The sequence below is a fragment of the Pelophylax lessonae genome (genome assembly GCF_965119305.1).
Source record: "Pelophylax lessonae genome assembly, chromosome: 6".
Classification (NCBI taxonomy): domain Eukaryota; kingdom Metazoa; phylum Chordata; class Amphibia; order Anura; family Ranidae; genus Pelophylax; species Pelophylax lessonae.
Genome location: NC_138773.1, coordinates 117,933,740 through 117,956,371, shown reverse-complemented (window position 1 = coordinate 117,956,371; position 22,632 = coordinate 117,933,740). Strand labels below are relative to the sequence as shown.

At 46.5% G+C, this 22,632-nt stretch overlaps 1 protein-coding gene across 4 annotated transcripts in view; it reads right to left on the bottom strand.

The window, feature by feature from the left end:
* SMG1 (SMG1 nonsense mediated mRNA decay associated PI3K related kinase) overlaps nt 1-22,632 on the bottom strand; it is a 795,166-nt gene that overhangs the window by 244,708 nt on the left and 527,826 nt on the right. For all 4 annotated transcript variants that reach the window (XM_082260927.1, XM_082260924.1, XM_082260925.1 and 1 more), the window contains exons 36-38: nt 13,360-13,521; nt 6,569-6,783; nt 6,320-6,474 (exon numbers count right to left, since the gene is read on the bottom strand). In XM_082260927.1, coding sequence (XP_082117053.1) covers nt 6,320-6,474; nt 6,569-6,783; nt 13,360-13,521 — 532 coding nt within the window. The remainder of the gene's footprint in view (nt 1-6,319; nt 6,475-6,568; nt 6,784-13,359; nt 13,522-22,632) is intronic.

The window sequence follows — 22,632 nt, the reverse complement described above, 5'->3', positions numbered from 1 at the left end:
GGACATAGTTGGATAAAATCCTGTCATTTGTCAAGAAATGCCAATTCTGCCTCATAATAGCTCTAATCTGCGAGTGGTGGTCATTGTACGTGGTAACCAGTTTGGTAGTACCAGAGCCTGATGCTTTTTTCTTGAAGTTAAATATTAGTTTGTTCCTCGTACTGCGCAAGGCATACAATAAGGCTAAAGCCCGTAGAATAGAGCTATTATGAGGCAGATTAGCAGATTAGAGCTATTATGAGGCAGAATTGGCATTTCTTGACAGATGACAGGATTTTATCCAACTATGTCCGTGAATATCCAGAGTTAGTCTTTCGAAAGTCCAAGTCACTCCGTGACTCTTTGGTTCATAGCCATCTTCAGCAGGTGCAGCCAAATGGTGATCAGACACGGAGAGGCACGTATCCATGTGGCCAGTGTGACATTTGCCCATGGATACAGGCAGGACCAACCTGCCTCCTCCCGAACGGCTCTATATATAAACTCAATTGTTATGCAGATTGCCAAACAATCGGAGTGGTTTATATTGCCCTCTGCGAGTGTGGCTTATTCTACGTGGGCAAAACTAAGAGGTCCCTAGCTAGTCGAGTGGGCGATCATCTGTATTATATGGAGGTGGGGTTGATATATACCCCCATTTGTAACTATCTTGGTAACCACCACAATTTCGACCCTGAAGTAGTTAAATTTCATGTCTTGGAGGTTGTTAACCCCAATATTCGGGGGGGGGGGGGGGGGCGATGTTGATAACAGAATCTTAAAATTAGAGGCCAGATGGATTTACAATCTGCACGCCACGACCCCTCCGGGCTTGAACTCGGTCATTTCATATCAGCCTTTTTTTAAATAAATTACAAAATAATTTACTATTTCCCCCCCTGCTTTCTTCTTTTCCTTCCCCCCCCCCTTTTTTTTATGAGGTAACAAATGTGTCATGTATTTAATAAATGGTAACAGTAATTGAGTTATCAATATGCTGTATAATCTAGATGTTATCGTAATGATTGTTTTATTTTGCTTAGTGTTTATTGTTACTGCAATGCTGGACTGGTGCCCTTAGCATGGGTTGTGCACTTTGCACTCTAGGGACCAAAGGATCAACGATGAGATGTTTAGGGAGGTGTCCGGACGCAAAGCCGGTGAGCAACTCCTATCTCGGCTCCCGGTTCGGCTAATCAACGTTAGCCTGTGAGGAGGCTGCATCCCGTATGTCTTTGGCGTCCGGGTGCATGCCTCTCTCCTCTGCGCCCGCGCCGAGGGTGACGTATCTTCCGGGTTCGTCATTTCCCGCGGAGTCTTGGTACTTCCGCCGGAGGTGGCGTGGCTTCCGATTGCGTCACTTCCGGTGGAGCCCCGTACTTGAGGGAGAGGGCGACCGGCGTGTACACGCGACTGTCTCTCTCCCCCTTGGACGTGACGGGGGGGGGGGAGCTCTCCTCAACTGGGACCTATTCCTTTCAGGGGACTATCTTAGGAGGCTGGATTCAGTGGCCAGATACAGCGGGCGTCACGCTGTCCCTATCCCACTTGCATATTGGGTAAGTGGGGAATCCTTTATCCCCCTCCTTCTCTCTTCTTATAGGAGGATACATTACAATCTTTTGGGATGCCCCTGGCCACTTATGATTATGTTTATTTCATCTGTGATATACATTAATATCTTTTTCTGGAAATTTGATTAAGGGGTGGGATGTATATACTTCCTTGGCAGATACCTGTAGGCAGTTCCCCAGCCACTCTTTCTATCTAAACATTAAATATTTGATTTATACATGGAGTAATCTGTATAAACTTATATTGAATTGCTTTTGAAGTTCTGAATATTGTTCCTATTTATGCTTATTCCCTAGATGGGACTCCCTCAGGATCTTGGGGGCCTCTAGATCTGAGGGGGTGCGCCTCCCTGTCTGCGTTCCGAGGGTGCGGGACTCGGCACTTTTCCCTGTCTCTACCAAGTGAGGATTTAGGGGTGATCACCCTGAGGTCCTCGCTCGGTTGTATCCCTCCTGCACATGGCCCTTTATGTGGTGTTTAGCACAGCCGATGTCTTTGGTTTCTTGTCCGTGCATTTGCAGCACTAGCACTTTGGTGAGCATCAAGTAGCTGATTTGTAGGACTTAGTCCAATATAAATGTTTGCTTATACTAATATGTATGTATTCCCTTAATGAATATTGTATGTAATCTGCTTTTGTCTCTTCTTATATATATTTTTTCTCTCGTGATAGTTAACCGAGGATTATCAAACAGTCTTTGAAAAAGCGCCATTCATGCGAAACGCGTTAGACCCATCCTCATCGGTTATTAACATTTAGTGTGTATCGCTTTATGCAAGACAAATTATGTCAGGTTATGGAGTTGGCTCCATTTTTATCTTTTTGTATGTCTTCAATTTAAATCCAATAAATTTAATTTTTATATACCATTGTCTCTTACTTTGCTGGAATATGCTGTTTTTGATGCTCTAACTAACTGGTTATGACAACCTCCTTACCATCCCTTTTCCTTTTATAGGCATAGTTGGGACCCCACTCCCCAGGAGGGGTATCCCACTATCCCTGTTGCATTTTAACAGTTTGTATGGTGATCTCCAGATTTTCAGCCAGTGCAGCAGAAGACACTACTCGCAGAAGGAGATTGAATAAATAGCTCAGGACCGCGATCCCCAGCTGGTGTAACAAAGCCAGTACCGGGGTCATCACTGTAGTGACCCACTTATGTACCAGGGAAGTCGACGGGTCTGGGAAACAGTGAAGACCTTCATGCTAAAAGAACCTTGTTTGTGGGTCTGGAGAAGCCAGCTCTCGACTTGCCAGATTAAGTTTGCTTGGATTCATCAGAGGAGGCCCCCCGAAAGGCTTCGATCCCTTTCAGTCGATCCTGAGGGACGAAAAAACGAATGAGCCGAAAAGGACGGCCCACATCTGCGACGAGGGTCCTTGTCCTTAGTAACCCGTGGAAGAAAGGTACCCTTTCCCGCTGTGAGACCCTTACCTAGGGTAGCTCCAAACAGGCAATCCTTTAAAAGGAAGCACAGCATGGGCTTTTTTTTTTTTTTAAGAAATCTGGTCCACAGACCAGCATTTTAGCCAAGGATCATTGCTAAAACAGAGAGCCAAGCCACTAGGGGAGCCGCATCCAAAGATGCTGCACAGATAAACTGCAGCCCCTGGAACAGCTGGTCCGCCAGCTCAGCAAAGGCAGGTTGGAGCTGTTCTCCCTCCAGGTCATGGCGCAAAAGCTTAGTCCACTCATTCAGAGTTTGCGATACCAGGGCAATAGTGAACAACGGCCTCAATGCAGAGCCAGTCAGGGTGTACATATGGGCCACAGCCCTCCCCTTCTTTTGTCAGCTGGGCCCTTAAAGGCCTGAGACTCTTCAACCGGTTCTTTGTTTAACCTGGAAACCGGAGGGTCCACCACTGGTGGAACAGACCACTTTTTTAAAAGGGACTCTTTATAGGGCTATTGCCTAGCAAACGGCTTAGGGACCCCAAGGTGATGCGTCAGTTGCCCTCACTCTTTCGCAACAATTCTGTCAAAATAGGCGGGAAAAGGGTGGTTTGTGAATGCCAAGGGAACCTGCGCCCCTGTCGCAGTTATGTCCCTCATTTTTAGAGGCTCACACACAAATACAATCAGTGCATCCACCAGCGCCTTTTCGAGCGCGGTTGCAGACGTGGAGGAATCATTCTCACTATCTAAGTATTAAGGGCGCGTGGTTGCAGACCCATCAGGGTGACCCACATCTGTGGCAGCCCGAATCAGATTCAGGATCAGATGAGAGAGAGGAAGGCGGGGGGCGCTCCTTTCTAGCCCTTCGCCCGAAAGCCACCTCCACCTAGGACACAAGGGACTCCAGGACCGCCATCAGTACATGGATGGATGGTTGGGATCCGGAGGGCCACGCAGCCTCAGAGGGGATCAGGTTGAGAGACGTGCTCCAAAGACTCCATTAGCCACCAGGGGGACCCACAGAATAAGAGTAAAACACTGCTAAGGGACACCCCCACCGCGCTGGCAGCAACACCTGTTGACAGCTACAAGCACCAATCGACCCTCAGCAGAGAGGGAGAAGGCCCCACCAGTTTCACCACCCACAGAACCAGGCACTGCTAATTACCAGGAGAATCTGCATTGCGCGAATGTCATCAGGAAGTGAAAACTATCCAGGAGTCAGAACTAGGGGATGAGGGTGGCTCCCACTGCCAAAAACGCCACCCTTGGGCTTCACTGTAATGGCCCCCCCACCAGGTATAAACCCCCGCACAGCTGATTGGTCCTCGGCTGCGCATCCCCCCCCGCATCTCTAGCATTTCTCTCGGCCCCCCAGACCACCCATACAGACCCCGCAATAGTGGAGGGGGGGGCAGAGACAGGCGAGGGGGGGGGGTGCCAGGAAGGAGGCGAACCCAGGGGTCCAACCTTCCCATGGAGGGGCCCGCTTCCACCGCAAAACTCGCCAGGGGAAGAGGGGGGACAGCTACTTATCATACCAGGAACCAGGCGGGCACCACTCCAGACAGATCCTCCTCTCCATCGATATAGGGGGATCTCGAGCAGGAGGAACGCTGCGACACAGGCCGAGGCCAGGTGGTATGCGACCCGCGAGACGTTTAACCCGCAGGGCCAGCCCCTGTCCAGTGGGGCTAAGTCGCGGCCGATCTGGCACGGAGCTGAAGCCTGTGCACGCTCGCTGGCCAGACTGGGGTGACCACAGGATCTAGATTACTTAGCCCGTCGCCCAGTCCGGCAGTTGATTGTTGATTGTTGATTGTAGATATCCAAGGAAAAATCAAGGAGGAAAACATTTTCTATCTAAAAATATTTTGCCAGGACCCAAGATCGCAGCAAGGAACTTGGTTCTTACTCCTGACTAGGCAGAAAAAACTAAAATCGCTATAGCAGAGAGGGAGTATACCCCCTGGGACTGCCCATGGGTGTAGCCAGAATTTTTTATTCCTAGTTTCCTACTCCTGTAGGGGGCAGTATAACCCAATGGTTAAGAATACCAGAAGCTGTGTCCATCAATGAACAAAAGAGAAATCTATTTTTCAAAAATTAGCTACACACATTAACTATTTAATGCCCCTGTATTCTATTTTTTATTAAATCGTTTTTTACTTTGTTTTAATGCTTCCTTGCAACATCCTTTGTGAGGTCCCAAACATTCCCTTCTCACCTCCACTTCCATTTGTTTGGAATGAGCAGTGAACACTAGTAGAGGTGATGTGCACTGCCCTATGCACACTACACATCCCATATTACACAATTAATAGTCCCTAGTCTATCTCGGCAGTGAGCAAGAAAGGCTAGCTACCTTCCCTCATACAGTTGGAAACATGGAGAATGAACGTTGCCATCCTCTAACAGTCAGAACGCATCAGCAAAAACAAAGGGACTTGCAGATTTGGAGAAGACTAAGGGCAAAATAATGTATTTTAATTTATTAAAAAAAGAAAAGGGAAAAAAAAAAAAAAAGTTCACCTTTTCTAACATGTTACACCCATATTTAGGCTGTAACAGGTTAGTGCTGCAGCTGCCCCCGTCAAAAAAGATGCAGCTCCGCCCACTTGGCCAAATCACTCATTTACAGTATTCTGTGAATAGAAAACTATAACAGCCTCTGCGGTTGTCGGGTTGTAGTACTCAATGAACTACCATGGCGATATTGAGCGCTGTGGTAGTTCATTGAAAGTTCCTGTTAGTGCGTAGCTGAATGTTCATTTAAAAAAACCAAAAAAAAAACCAAATACAGCTGAAATAACGTAATACCCAAGTGTTGTCAAAAAAAAAAAAAAAAGATCCAAAACAAAACCTCAGCACAATGGACAGTTCTTTTTGACAACGCAATGCGTCCCTTTCTTTGTTCTGCTAGTTCAGGCTCTTATTGAAATCTCCCTCCTACAAATATTACTGCACTCCTTATTTCCACAGAAGTCAATACAGCTGAGGGACCTGTCATATGCCCTCTACAACAGTGCCAACTATTCCTGCTCCGCTGAACAGGAGGATTACGGCGGTGATGCAGAGGAGGGGATCAGAGCATGGAAGATTTCAACGAAAGCAGGAGCCAGCAGCACAATGGACACATTTCATTGATATTATTGTCCCGTTTGCTTTTTATTTATTTTGTTAGACTTTAAGAACTTGCCTCCAACGTTCTTTTAAAGAAACTTTAGCCTTTAAACGCCAGCTAGCTAGAATTTATTTTCTCTCAAGGTATTTGGTGGTATGAAACTCTACATATCCCTGATGTATGGAACATGTTTCAAAATGAAGCCCAAAGTGTGCTGTAAAATAAAAGATCATCTACGTACTTTCTCAGAGTATTGTTGTTCTGCACCCTTTTGACTTCATCCTCCAGCTGCTGAATTCGTCGGAGAACATACATGTGTTGTTGTAATAAGACACCCAGCCAGAGCTCATCCCAAAGCACAGTAACTCTTCTTAGTTCAGCTACCAACATCTGAACCTGTGGAAGTGTGGAGAATTACCAGGACGCGCCAAGTAACTATAGTGCTTTTGTAATAAATAATAAGTTGAGTAAAAATAGTATTTATACAAACCTGCAGAACCATAGTAGGGTTAGCACAAGACAGCTTGTCAACAATTTTACTGTAACAATCTTGCATCATGGCTTGGTCTTCATTTGGGATATTTTTCAATTCCTCTCTATTGCTTTCTTGTGAAGCTGGTAGGCTCCCATCACATTCCCCATCCATAAGCTCATCATCCTGGATGTTACCCAACAAAGTGGGAATGGCTGAAGACAACTTGGTTCCTGTGGTAACAGGCAAAAATGAGGAAGGGCAGAGAAAATGAAAGCATGCAAGTCGAATAATTCTGGTATGATGTTTCCAGTGGAGTTACAAAGGGCTACTACTCTCTACAACTGGCTCAGACAGATAGTTTAAATAAGATTCATCCACTGAGTTATCAAAGGAGGGAAAAAAAAGGGAAGGTCAAAAAGAGCTCATTCTGGACAGCCGTCCCCCACCCAGGGAGCATTAAAGACCAGTCCAAGATGAAACACTTTCTTGGGTTATTTAATATATGGGCAACCATAATATTTGCTTTCTACATCTTGTATATTCCAGAAAATCCAGTGTAAAATGTAATATTCAAACGTCATTGTTTGATTAGTTAACCAGTTAAGGACTGCCCAACTCAGTTTTACTGCGGCAGGCAGCCCCTCCTGCACAAACCGATGCAGCCCTACGTCTGTCACGCGTCTGCGGCAGAGTGCTCTCGCCCCCGCTCGGCAGCGGGGACTCCGATGCACGGGGCGCAGTGAATCTGCCAAAGGCAAACCACCTTCGTAAGAAGATACAATTTCCTGGACTTCCAGACTATTCTAGTTCACAGGTGGTGCCCTCACTTGCTTTGAATCTGAATGAATGCAACATCACCACCCTGTATCTGGTATAAGACCCCTTTATCAGAAAATTACACTGTAGTTTCCATGGTTGCCCTCACCTGTAATCTCACATGGATATTTGAAAGGCATAGGCTGCAATTGTACCATTTAGAAAAAAAGATGGGTCTTAAAGAAAAAAAAGCGTGGGATAGCAAAAAAAAAAAAAAAAATGATTTTTGACTTACCTTAAAATTATTTTCTCTGAAGTTCATTGAAAGATGCAGCTTCTTATTCTTCTTAACCATTGGGTTATGCTGCCCCCTACAGGAGTAGGACACTAGGCAGGAAAAAAAAAAAAAAAAAAAAAAAACTTTACAGTCCTGCAGACATACACCCACTCAATTTGCTATAGGATTCAGTTTTGTTGCAAGCAGTGTTAGAGGAAAAAACCCAACCCACTCAGAAATAGAGGGGCGGGTGCTGCGTCTGTCAATGAACTGCAGAGAAAAGGATTTTACGGTAAGTCAAAAATCCAGTTTTCTCTCTCATTCATTGATAGATGCAGCTCCATATTCTTCTTAACTACTGGGACGTCCCAAAGCAGTATTTGCATGAGGGGTGGGAAAACAACGCAGAGAAAGAAAGCAATTCCCCAAAGGCTAAACAGCCAACCAGTTAACATGGAGCTCAACCAGGAACAACTGGAGCTCACCTAGAAACACATACACCCTCAAAGAGAATAGTTCCTCTTTTAAACAGCAGCCTGAAAATTCAAAAGCCAAAAGAAGCATCCGAGGATGCCAACACATCTACTTTGTAGAATTTAGTGAACGTGTGCACAGATGACCAATTTGCCACCTTGCAAACTTGTATTACTGACGCCTGATGGCGAAAAGCCCAAGAGCCACTCACCGCCCTAGTAGAATGAGCCTTCACAGGTAAAGGCGGAACCTGACCCTTAAGTGAATACGCCTGTACCACCATCTGCGTGATCCATCAGGATATGGTTGCAACAGACGCAGCCAATCCCTTCCGAGGTCCTTCCGTGAGGACAAACAGTCTGATTCCCTGAGAGACTCAGGAACCACGAGGCAAATCTAATTGAACGAACCACATTCAAAGAATGCAAGGCAATTTCCTTGGGATGATTGGGCTCAGGACATAGTGAAGGTAGCACAATATCTTCATTCAAATGGAAATCCGAAACCACCTTAGGAAGAAAAGATTGATTAAGTCGAAGTACCACTTTATCTCTGTGGACCAAAGAAGGTGAACGGCAGGGCAGCGCCGCAAATTAAGACACACTGCGGCAGAGGTAATAGTCACCAAAAAGGCTACCTTCTGTGACAGTAAGCAGCGGAATCTCCCTAATGTTTTCAAAGGGAGGTTTTTGAAGAACAGACAGTTCAGATCCCACAGAAGTAACGGGGCCTGTATCAGAGGATAAAAGTGCGAATCAAAGAATGCGTAGCTAAAGGGCGTTGAAAAAACACCACTAAATCCGAGAATCTGGCCTTTAATATTACCTGAAGCAAACCGCTGCTCAACCCCTTTTTGGAGAAAGGTAAATATCCCAGCCACTGAAAAGCGTGGATGCACCTTATTCGATTTTCACCATGAGATGTACGATTTCCACGTACGATGTAAAAGCTTCCTGGAGGTAGATTTTTTTAGCCCTCAACAGTGTAGAAATCACTGAGCCAGAAAGACCCCTATCCTGCAATACCTGACTTTTAACAGCCACGCCGTTAAAGCCAGCGACTGTAAAGCAGGATGGAAGATCGGCACTTGAGACAGCAGAACTTCCCAGAGAGGAAGTCTCCAAGGAGCATCAGCGACCAACCTTACCAGATCTGCATACAAAGACCGGCGAGGCCAGTCTAAGGCCACCAGAATGACCAGAATCCCTTCCACCTCTATGCTGCGCAGAAGCCTTGGCAGAAGTTCCAGCGGAGGAAATGCGTAGATCAGCCGATACTGACCCCCCAGGAGCCACCAGTGCATCTGTGGCGTCGGCCAGAGGATCCTGAGACCTGGCTACAAACCTCTGTACCTTCTTGTTAAGTCGGGAGGCCAACAGGTCTACATTGGGTGTCCCCCACCGGTCACACAGCAGGTGCAACATCTCAGAATGTAGGGACTATTGACTCTGATCCAACACCTGACGACTCAGGTAATCCGCTTGCTAGTTTTCCACTCTGGGGATATGCACGGTGGAGAGGGCAGGAACAACATCTTTTGCCCATTTTAGGATGTCTGCCACCTCCCGGGCCGTCAGGACACTCTTGGTGCCCTACTGATGATTGACATAAGCCACAGCCATGGCGTTGTCTGACTGAATCCAAACTAGACAACCCTGTAGACGATTTGTCCAGTGACTCAAGCAAAGCTTTATCACTCTGAGTTCCAGAATATTGATCAGAAGTCTGGTCCCCTGGACACAAAGCTTTCCAAGTACTCCTCCCCAGCCTGACAGGCTGGCATGCGATTACCACAGTCCAATACAATAGAAGGAATGACTTGCCCTGACGCAGGGCCAAGGAACAGAGCTACCACAGAAGAGCACTTCTTGTGTTTTGACTCAAACTAATCAGATTGTCCAAAGATTTTAATAACTTGTTCCACTTCACAAGCATTTTCTTTGCAGAGGTCTCATGTGGAACTGAGCAAACGGAACCACCTCGAAGGTAGACACCATCAGACCAAGAGCTCACATGCAAGTCCGCAAAGAGGACAGAGTGCTGGATAACAGCAACCGAATCGCCCTCTGCAACTTTTGCAGCTTTTCCGGGGAAGAAATTCCCTCGCAGAGGCTGAGTCCAGAGTCAGTCCCAGATAAATCAATTTGGAGGCTGGGACCAGAGCAGATTTTCTGAAATTGATGGTCCAACCGAACTCTTGCAGAGTCCATACAGTGATTGACAAATCACCCACCAGAACTGAGTGGGAGTCTGCCCTTAAGAGGAGATCGACCAGGTACCCTAGAACCGCAACCCCCCGCTGTTGCAGTAATGCCAATACCGGAGCCAACACTTTGGTGAAGACCCTGGGGGCAGAGGCGGGACCAAAGGGTAACACCACAAATTGATAATGTTACTCTCCTACAGCAAAGCAAAGAAAATGCTGGAGTCCAGCATAAAATAGGGATGAGCAGATAAGAATCCTTGATATCGATAGAGGCCAAAAAGTCCCCTTGGTGTAGGGATGCCACTACCGTGCGAATGGACTCCATATGAAACCTCTGTACCCGCACAAAGCGATTCAGAGCCTTGAGGTCCAGAATTGGACGCACTTTCACTTCTTTCCTGGGAACAGTAAACAGGTTTGAATAAAACCCCTAAAAGCGTTCCAGAGAGGGAACCAGCGCGATTACCCTTTGCGACAGCAGATCTTGTACCGCCACTCATAGACCCCTAACCGTTCTGAAGGGCGTAGATTGGGCGGGAAAAATATGTCAGACGGTCGGGACCTAAATTTGATCTTGTAACCAGATTTGATCAGCTCGTGGGCCCATTTGTCTGGAATCAAGGAGGTCCCTAATTCCGGAAAGAAACAAAGACGTCCCCCCACCCCAGATACTGGTGAGGGCGTCCCTTCATGCAGAGGGAGATTTATGTGCAGATCTGGAGGGGCCAGTTCTCGGCACACCCGACCACAACCTTTCTCCTGCATGACGGAGGCACGAAAGGGTCACTTGTGTGCTGAAAAATAAGGGCCCTGTCTATTACTCGCCGACTTGCCCTTTGTAGGTAGAGGAAGAAGAGCACTCTTCCCACATGTGAGACCTTTGATCGTTTCATCCAACTGGGGCCAAAAGACCACCGTAACTGTTGGAGGGGCTGGGGGGAATGGCACCCGGGGGTCCAACCATCCCAAGGAGGGGCCCACGTCCACCCCCACCCCGAGACCGCAAGAGCTATGATGGGACACTACTCACCATGCCAGAGACAATCAGGTGGGCGCTACTCCGGACAGACTACCTCTCTACTCAGGATGGGGGGTGCTGACGGCCAAGGCGTACGCTGCGACTCAGACCAAACCAGATCGTGTGCGTCCCGGCGAGGTGTTTCACTTGGGGCTCCGTCGTGGCGAGGCCTAGCGCAGGGCTATAACCTGCACACACTTGCTGCCCAGACTGGGAGACCTTAAGAATATAGGATATCCAGTCTGAAACCCAGTCCAGCTGTTGACTGCAGTTTTCTCAGGAACATAACTAGCTAAAAAATTAATATTTTTACAAAGGTTCCCTTAAAAATAAAAAAAAAAGGTTCAGACCGAAGACCCAGCCGGGAACTAGGTCCTAAACTAGGCAGAAACAAACTGGATCCTTTAGCAGAGTTAGAGAATGCAGGGACTGCCCCATAGGCATGGTAAAGTTTTTTCCTGCCTAGTGTCCTACTCCTGTAAGGGGCAGCATAACCCAATGGTTAAGAAGAATATGGAGCTGCGTCTGTCAATGAACGATAGAGAAATAAATACAATTTCAATTAAAGTGACGAGTGCTCTTCAAGTATTTAAGTAAATAATAATACAAATATACTGGCCTCCTACCATAATATATAATCGACTTCCCATAAAGTGCAATATTATAGGATAATCAAGGTGTATTGTGCAACTGTGCAAAACGACAAAATTGAAAGTGCAAAACAATTGATGAAGCGAATCAACACAATAGTGTAACCCTTCACATATATAAAGTGCCACGTGCAAAAAAATATGAATTCAATCTTCAAATTGTAGCGGGTTCAATTTGCAATAAACCTATGTGAACTGTCCACAGAGTGCACAGTGGTGTCAGTTATCTACACTGGTGAAGGGATTCACTAGATCTATCAAAGACTGTTACATTCTTTCATCGATGGACGGTTCATATAGGTTCATTAAACTTTGAACCTGGTTTGCCCGCTACAATTTGAAGTTTGAATATATTTTTTTTTGCAAATGGCACTTTATATATGTGAAGGGTTACACTATTGTGTAGGACGACACTGGTTTCATCAATTGTTTTGCACTTTAAATTTTGTAGTTTTGCACAGTTGCACGATACACCCTATTAAATACCCTTTAATATTGCCCTTTATGGGAAGTCGATTATATATTCTGGTAGGAGGCCTATATATATATATATATATATATATATATATATATATATATATATATATATATATATATTTATTTATTTATTAATTTATTCTTGAAGAGCACTTGTCACTTTTACTGAAATTGTATTTTATAGCTGAAAGACAACTTGCTTATCAGCAATCAAAGGGTAGCACAACACTAATATTGGCTATTCATGTACCATACATTGCTGAGGATTGAGCGTTTGAGTGTTGGCAGCAACCCTGATAATTACACAATTTATATCAGAAGCCACTTTCACACACACTGATAGCGTGGGGTATTTCAAATTTATTTTTAAAAAATAAAACCTAATTCTCATATATGGCCACAGTTAGATGTTGAAGCTGTCCGCTGCTGGCTCTAAACACAAAAACTGAGCGATCCCATTACCACTTGGTTCTTGGTCTTCAGTGAGCAGAGAGCAGTGAGTGCCAGTCATTGGCTCCCTGCTCTGCCCTTTCAGTGCTCACTGGTTGAGCAAGCTGCCAGTCAGGCACCTGGATGGATCCAGACATTGTCAGAGCTTGGACTGGCTTTGTGATTCTGTGATGTCAGCCTACCATTTGGCTGGAATCTGTGTCACAGGAGTGCAGAAATAAGTGCACTCCTGAGACTCAGAAGAGAAGTATATCCATAAAAAAAGGTTTTGCCATGCTTCTCTTTTAAGGGGGGGTTAGTGTACAGAATGCCAATGCGGTTTACTTTTACCAGGAATATGTTCAAGTATTACGGAAACGGTGATATTAAGACCACTATATCCATTGGAGTCATCAGTAAACAAGAAAAAAAAAAACAAGAACAGCTTTACTTCAGTTTCTATTCCTTGGGAGCATGACTTTTACTATGAAAATAGAGAAGAACTGCAAGGATACTGACCTGAAGACTGGGATTCATTACTTAATGAGATACTTCCTACAATTGCTGGGTAGAGGATGAGGTGAGGAGAGTCATGTGCTACTCGACACAGCAGACTGCAAATACTTTGGCGAACATATACCTCAGGATGGTTGAGACGTGAAAAAAGCTGAGGTATTATACCTGCAAAATCACAATACATGAACTTTTAACGCTTTACAGTATCTAGGAAGATAATTTATTACTATACAATACAAAACCAGAAACAGGACAGGCCATTTCAGAATTTTTTCTAAAATATTTACACATCCTATTAAAGACAAGGACCACCTGTGCAATTGTTAAATTTTAAACACAAAGGGTTTTTTTTCCCCAAATCCCTAAACACCTACCTTCTATTGATTCAGAACTATGCCTGGCTGCAGCTCTTCTTTCTCTTCCTGGTGTCACAGGAGCCTCAGTGCAGCACGAGCCAAAGGCTCCTGCGGCTCAGTCAAACTCAGGCGTGAACCCGCACAAGTGCCCCCATAGCACACTGCTTGTTATGGGGGCACACGGAAAAGAACGCGCCGGCAGAAGACCAAGGAAAGATGAGGTAAGGGAAAAGCTGTACAATATCATTGCGCAGAGCAGGTAAGTATAAGATGTTTAGTTAAAAAAGAAAAAAAAAAAAACAGACTTTACTTTTTAGTATACCATGTTTAACCGACCCCTGCCCACCGTACAGTAATAAGAAGGCGGGGCGGGACCACTCTTGTTCTGGAACGACGTCATATGACTGAGAATGTGAGCGATCGGGGGCATGCAGCGCAGCGATCTCTGGGCTTCACCAATCGTGGTAAAGAGCCAATGACAGCGGCTCCTTACCACGTGACAAGTTGTGTCCATTCACAGCCATTCACAAATCTAAACACAAAACGGTAACTGCCTTTTTCTAGTGTGAGGTGAGCCAGGGATCAGTGAGTTTACCGATCTGTGTATTGTCAGAGTACTGCTTAAGCACAACACTAAGTGAACCTGTCACATCGCCCAGTGCACCTGTCACCCATCAGCAATGTACAGTGCCTTGCGAAAGTATTCGGCTCCCTTGAACTTTGCGACCTTTTGCCACATTTCAGGCTTCAAACAAAGATATAAAACTAATTTTTTGTGAAGAATCAACAAGTGGGACACAATCATGAAGTGGAACGAAATTTATTGGATATTTCAAACTTTAACAAATAAAAAACTAAAAAATTAGGCATGCAAAATTATTCAGCCCCTTTAAGTTAATACTTTGTAGCGCCACCTTTTGCTGCGATTACAGCTGTAAGTCGCTTGGGGTATGTCTCTATCAGTTTTACACATTGAGAGACTGAAATTTTTGCCCATTCCTCCTTACAAAACAGCTCAAGCTCAGTGAGGTTGGATGGATAGCGTTTGTGAACAGCAGTTTTCAGTTCTTTCCACAGATTCTGGATTGGATTCAGGTCTGGACTTTGACTTGGCCATTCTAACACCTGGATATGTTTATTTGTGAACCATTCCATTGTAGATTTTGCTTTATGTTTTGGATCATTGTCTTGTTGGAAGACAAATCTCTGTCCCAGTCTCAGGTCTTTTGCAGACTCCATTAGGTTTTCTTCCAGAAAGGTCCTGTATTTGGCTCCATCCATCTTCCCATCAATTTTAACCATCTTCCCTGTCCCTGCTGAAGAAAAGCAGGCCCAAACCATGATGATGCCACCACCATGTTTGACAGTGGGGATGGTGTGTTCAGGGTGATGAGCTGTGTTGCTTTTACGCCAAACATAACGTTTTGCATTGTTGCCAAAAAGTTTGATTATGGTTTCATCTGACCAGAGCACCTTCTTCCACATGTTTGGTGTGTCTCCCAGGTGGCTTGTGGCAAACTTTAAACGACACTTTTTATGGATATCTTTAAGAAATGGCTTTCTTCTTGCCACTCTTCCATAAAAGCCAGATTTGTGCAGTATACGACTGTTGTCCTATGGACAGAGTCTCCCACCTCAGCTGTAGATCTCTGCAGTTCATCCAGAGTGATCATGGGCCTCTCTGCTGCATCTCTGATCAGTCTTCTTGTATGAGCTGAAAGTTTAGAGGGACGTGACACTGGAGTGTCACATCCCCTCAAGTACCGAACTGTAGTGTCAAGTTCCTTAAGTAGCAGCACTAGAGTGTCCCATCCCCCCCCCCCCCCCCCCAAGGATCAGGGCCCATAAATACCTCCCAGATGTTCTTGCCAACTGAACATGGCTGCCTTCCAACTCAGGACCAGCAAGCATTCCCCTTTCCACTGCACAGCCAGGTGTGCAGGCCAATACTAAAAATGTTTCAGAAATTGATTTTTATTTATTTTTTCCTGACACTTTGGTCCTTAATAATTTGGAGTAGACAAATCTATTTACCCAGCAACATATTGATCGCAACCCCAGTTCATCCTATGCCCATCTGTATGAGTGGAAAACTAAGACATTGGAGGAGTTCAAGTTGTTTATGGGCCTCACCCTTAAAGGGATTAAAAAAAAAACAAGACTACACGGTCCCCGCCACCCAATGCCCATTTATTCTTCTGTAATGCCCAGGTCCTGCTATGAGATGATCATGCACTTCCTTAACTTCAGTGACAATACCCAGTGCTCTCCCCGAGATCATCCCAACTATGACAAAATATACGAAATTCGCCCACCTAATATATGTTTGGATAGGTCCCTTGTACACTTTACTGGATGGCTAGGAATCAAACAATATATTTCAAGCAAAAGGACCATTTATAGCGTAAAAATGTAGAAGACTTGTGAAAGAGCCATGGGATATCTTTATGCCTTCCGCATATGTAGCAGGATTTCCAGGCATTGGGCCTGACATGGGTCTGCCAGGGTTACCGTTAACATCAACAGCCCCTTTGAGTGGATTCCCCAAGAGTGAGATCTGAGGCAATGAACAGTCTGGCATCTTTGGTTTGTTTTTGTTTATTTTGTATAGGGATGGGAGAAGAGAATGAGTGGGATACTCTGGCTCAAGTAGGTACAACTTGGGACACTGTGAAAAATGCCTGCAAGCGCTGCTTTGACGTTGGCAGAATGCCGGTCAACGCCCATTGGTGCTTGGAAAACCGACTTGCTGTCTATGAACTTGAATCCGATTTCTGACACTTCCTCTTAGCTCAAATGCCCTTTAAAGTGCTCCCTGTAGTCTTCACTGACTGAGGTAGCCTTCTGTACTGTTACTGCAACACAACTCTGTGTACCTTGCACTGCACATTCTGCACTGTACACACTGTACTTCAGGGCCCAACCGCTGGTACCCCCTCTTACTCTTCAGGGTCAAACTGGCACCCCCTTTACTCTTCACTCAGCACTGGCTAGCTCCTGGATTCCTCTGACCTTCTCCGGAGTGGTCCCCTCTGCCAGGCAGACCTCCAGGGACAGTTCACAGTACTCACTACTCAGAATGCTTTCCTGGAACTCAACCTCCACAGCTCGGCTGGTCCTCAGCACAATGGATCCTTCCTGCCGCTCAGCTCAGCCCTGTATCCCCTCAGGCAAGCCGCCTATAATACCCAATTCTTCCCGACAGGAGGAGAGACAGCCTCACCCTTTCTTCCCTTCCCTTCACTCCCTTCCTGGGACTCTGCTTCCCACCAAAGACACCCTGTCATGTGCTCCCCACAGACTTGTATCCCCTCCCAGAATGCTCTGCTTCAGAATCTGCCCTTCCAGGATGGATACAAGCCCTGGTGTGCTATTGGTTAGGTTTCCTCCACTGCCCAATGAGAACCCTCATTGGGACACAGTGGGGAGACTCCCCAACACAACCAGCACACCTGGGAACACATGACAGCCTACTGAAAACATGGCCTTACTGTTAAGCAGACACGGCCCAACTATAGTTTACCTAGCACCTACCCTGGAGGATGCTACACATATATGAAGGGAGAGATTCCAATCTCCAGCCCCGAGTGCCCACCTACATCAGTACAACTGGAAAGCTTGTTTGGGACCTGGCATACCCACTTCTCCAAAAAGGTCATCACATCTGGCTGGATAACTTCTACACCAGTCTGTCCCTTTTCCTACACATACACCCTGCAAAACCCCTTGTCTACGATACCTCAAAAAAAAAAAAAAAAAAAAAAAAAAAAAACCACAGGATCGGCTTCCACCAATCTTTAGTTAACACAAGGCTATGAAGGGGGAAATCAGCAAGTCTGAGAGACGATGAAGTGCTGGTCCTGAAGTTGAAGGATAAAAGGGATGTGTATATGCTGTCCACCATTTATGACACCTCAAATGGAGATTCCTGGAAGACACAGTCCCATTCAAAAGTCAGCAAGTGTCCAAGATTGTCCAAAAATGAGGGGGGGTGGATTTCAATGATCAAATGCTTCAGCCTTATTTGGCAACAAGTAGGTCCTGTTTCTGGTATAAGAAAATTGCCATTTATCCTATTAATTTGGCCATTTGCATTACTTATGTCACCTACATCAAATGCACCAATATTTTGGCTGTTGCTGACCACATCCCTGCCTGCTGCCTGGACTAATGCTTTGGCTGCGCTGCCGATATTTCTGCCTGCTGCCTGGACAATTACTTTTGTTGTTGCTGAGCTCATCCCTGCATGCTGCCTGGACCAATGCTCTCCTCTGTGGACAATGGCAGTACTAAAACCACAGGTAATCTTTGATTTACCCTTTGCTCAGAAGAATGCATTTTGAGGTGTAATTCTTGGTATGTACCTGCTATGTGTTCTGCTATGGGTTATAAATATAAAGGGCCTTAAAAAATGATAGGTTGTCAGGAAATTAGAGATGTAATTTATGTCCCTAGAAAACCTGATGAAGCTCCTTGCATGTTGGGCCTCTCTATGTGGCCAGGCTGTGTAAAAGACTCACACATGTGGTATGGCCATACTCAGGTGAAGAATGTATTTTGGGGTGTAAGTTTTGGTATGTACAATGACAGCGGATCCTTGTTCTATTTGATCAGAAGCTCCATGTGCAAAGGTCTGGTGTGGAACTGCGCAAAGAGAACCGCCCCGAAGGAGGAGACCATCAGACCCAGTACTTGCATGAAAGTCCTGAGAGACGATCGATGGTTAAACAACAGTAGCAGAACAGCTCCCTGTAGCTTCAGTAGTTTTGTCTGAGGAAGAAACATCCAGGCTGACGCTGAATCCAGCGTCAGACCCAAACAGTCCAGCTTTGTGGACGTAGACAGTGCTGATTTCTGAAAGTTCAGTGTCCACCCGAACTCCTGCAGAGTCTGCACAGTAATGTCCAAGTCGACTTCTAGAGCAGATGAAGACACACGCAGAAGTAGATCCTCTGGGTATTCCAAAACCGCAATGCCCTTCTGCCTGAGCAAGGCCAACACCGGGGCCAACACTTTGGTGAACACCTGAGGAGCTGAAACGAGACCAAAGTGTAAAGCCACAAATTGATAGTGCTCCTCGCCCACAGCAAAGCAAAGAGTGGAATGCCACTACTGTGCGAATGTACTCCATCCGATGGACTCCATCCGAAATTTCTGAACCCACACAAAGTGGTTCAGAGCCTTGAGGTTCAAGATCGGGCGGACCTTGCCTTCCCACCTGGGAACAGTAAACAGATTTGAGTAAAAGCCTTGAAAACGTTCCGACTCTGGAACCAGCACAATGACTCCTTGTGCCAACAGGTCCTGTAACACCCCATAAAGGCCCTGCAGTCGATCATGAGACAGGCATAGGCTGGAAGGAAAAAACCTTGCCAAAGGCAAGGATCAAAACAACTCGTAGACGCATTAGTCCTGAATGAGCAAGGTCCATGGGTCAGTAAAGAAACAAAGACCTCCCCCCCACCCCAGATGAGGGCACCCCTTCAGGCTGAATAAGGCATTTCTGTGGAACCAACAGAGCCCGCTTTTGACTTACCAGTCCAGGGTCTCTTGGAGCCGCCCTTGAAGGTACGGGTGAATCTTGAACCCTTGTCCTATGCCGCTTCTGAGCAGAGAAAAAAGGACCACGTTTATGACGAGGTTCCTTGCTCTTGGCAACCTGCGGAAGCAAAGTACTTTTACCTCCCGTAAGACCTTTAATGATCTCCTCCATAGAGGCACCGAACAAACGGTCTCCTACAAAAGGGAGATCAGTCAATATCTGGTTGGCCAACCACTACCTTCAACCATATCATGCAGGAAAGGATCACCGCCGTCACAGATGCTCAGCAGCCAAAGGGGACACATCCAAGGACGAGTCATAGATGTACTGTAGCCCCTGAATCAACAGATCCGCCAGCTCCGGAGGATTTTCATCCCCTTCTAGATCCTGGTGTAAGATTTTTTTCCCATTCCGTTAAAAGTCTGGGATACCAAGGTGATAGCAAACACGGGCCTTAAAATTGAACCCGTCACGGTGAAAAGGTATCAGCCAGAGACCCAGCACACAGGGTTCTTAAAGCGGAGTTCCGGCCTCAAAATCGATTTTGGGCCATCCGCTTGCTGAGGGCCACCTGAAAAAGAAATGGATGCTCCCAATATTTTTTTTGGTCACTTACCTTGATATTGAAGAAAATATACTCACCTTCCTTCCTCTGCGGCCGCACCGCGCGCTGTCACCTCCTGTTTGCGATGACTCCTGGGAGCTGAACCTCATCGCTCCCAGGAGTCAATGCGCCTGCACCGGCCCCACTCGTCACGTCCGGTGCAAGCGCGGCATTCCCTGCTAAACAGCTTCTGGGCATGCCCAGAAGCTGTGCAGGGATGCCGCGCCTGCACCGGAAGTGACGAGTGGGGCCGGTTATCTAAATTTGACCCCCGAGGCCGGAACTCCGCTTTAAAGGATGGGGAATCCTCCACAAGTAAAAGTGTGGACTAATTCAACCTGGAAACCTGAGAGTCCACCGTCGTTGGAACGGTCAGCTTTTTCAAGAGATATTTCTCAAAGGGATATCTCCTAGCAAAATGCTTAGGTATTCCAACTATGTGTTTCAGGGATCCCCATTGACTAGCGACAATCTCGTCAAACTAGGCAGGAAAGGGAAACACCTTAGTCCCCTTGGATGACCTGCGGTGCCAAACCCCACCGGCGTAACCGACTCAGCATTAACTGAGTAAAACAACTTTAAAGTTTGCCGCACTGACACAATCAGTGGCTCCACCGGGGCCTTTTTAATGCGCCGCTGCAGAGGAAGGGGATTCATCCTCACTGTTAGAGCAGTAAGGGTGCATGGACACAGATCTAGTGGCTTTACTCGCTTCCGCAGCAGCCAAATCCACCTCAGACTCTGAGGCTGCGAGGGATGCCGGTGAAGGCGGGAGGCGCTTCTTGCCAGGCCGCTTTTGCAGGGCCATATCAACCTTTGACACAAGTGACTGCAGGAGCACCGCCGTCAAGGCCGCCAGGGCCGACTGAGACCTAGAGGGTCCCACAGCTTCTGCGAGTGGGTCAGGTGGTGATAATACAAAGAAAAATTTTTTTCTTTTTTTTTTGAAAAAAAAAAAAAAAACTTCATGCTGCGACCGCTCTGGTACTACAAGGATCAGCGCATCAGTGGCACTGCTATAGCAGAGAAGGGGCTGTATACCCACAGGGACTCACTACCATACACTCAGAACTGGATGCAGAGCGCCAAACTGCCTGCGATCAGAAAGGAAGAGGCATCGCTGACACTGTCACTAGAGGCCACCGCCCCAGATGTCAAGAAAATGGCCGCCGCATTGACTATAATGGGTAAACTCCAGAAACATGGCCACCGGACAACCCAAAATTGGCCACCGAAGCTGAATACAGCCACCCACAACAAAATGGCGGGGCCACACGGCAACCAGGACCCCACCAGTGGTACGCTCCCACCGCCCAGCCCATCACCAAACAAGGACACCCCTCACCCAGAAATTCCTGGAGAACACTCCAAGGGGAGACTGGGGGGGGGGGGTGGGGGTAGGTGAGAGCGACAATTACAGGGGAACCCCGCCATTGAAAAGGGGGGATCATGGGGGAAGGAAGAGCATTGAAGGGACCTAAAAACCAGAGGAAGGGCCCGCGTCCACCCCAGCATTCCCCAGAGAAGCATTCCCCACACTTCTCACCACACCTGGGAACCAAGTGGGCACCACTCCTGGCAGTCCACCGTGCCATCTTGGAATGGGGGTGCTGTGGCCAAAGGTAAGTTGCAACTCTAGTCGTGGACATTGTTGTGACCAGGGCTATGCATCCTTGTGATGCATTTCACTCGCTGGCCAGCCCCCGTCCAGTGGGGCTATGACGCAGCCAACCTAGCATGGAGCTAATAGTTGGGTCACACTCACAGGCCAGACTGGAAAGACTGTAAGGATCTATGATATCTAGTGCATCGCCCAGGTGCTCATTGTAGTTCACACAGGAAACAAAGTGATTGTAGTTCACAAAGGCACAGAAAATAAAGGAAAAAAAAAAATTCAGTTTAAAGAGGGAAAAAATGCCAGGACCACAGATTCCAGCAGGGAACCAGGTCCTTACTCCAGATTAGGCAGAAAAAACTGAAGTCCTATAGCAGGAAGTGAGGGTATATCCCCTGGGACTGCCTCAGGGGCATAGCCAAATTTGTTTCTGCCTAGTCCTAAACCTGAAGAGAGAGCAGCATACGCCAAAGGGTCTAAGATGATATGGAGCTGTGTCAGTCAGTGAACAAAAGAGAAATGGGATTTTTGACTTACCATGAAATCCATTTCTCTGATGTTCATTGACGTACACAGATCCTTATTTTCTTGACCATTGGGTTATACTGCCCCCTACAAGAGTAGGACAATAGGCAAGAAAAAGCTTGACTACACCTATGGGGCAGTTCCAGGGGGTATACTCCCACTCTAAGCTATAGGCACTCAGTTTTGTTTCAAGCAGTGTCAGAAGAAAGCCAACTCCACAGAGGGGTGGGTGCTGTGTCCGTCAATGAACATCAGAGATATGGATTTTTCAGTAAGTCAAAAATCCCATTTTCACTTTCGCTCATTGATGGACACAGCTCCTATTCTCTTTGACCATTGGGAATTCCCAAAGCAGTGTAAAACATAGGGGGTGGGAACATCAAGAAAATTTTTTCCAAGGCTAAACCGTAGCCAACCAGTAACATGGAGCTCAACCATAAACTGCAACTCACCTGAAAAAACACAATACACCCTCTAATAGGACCAGGTACTCTACACAGCAGCCTGAAAAACCTTGCGTCTAAAAGAAGCATCCGCAGATGCCAACACCACCTTATAAAACTTTGGTAAAGTGTGCACAGACAACCAGGTGGCAGCCTTGCAAACCTGCAGCACTGACGCCCAATAACAGAAG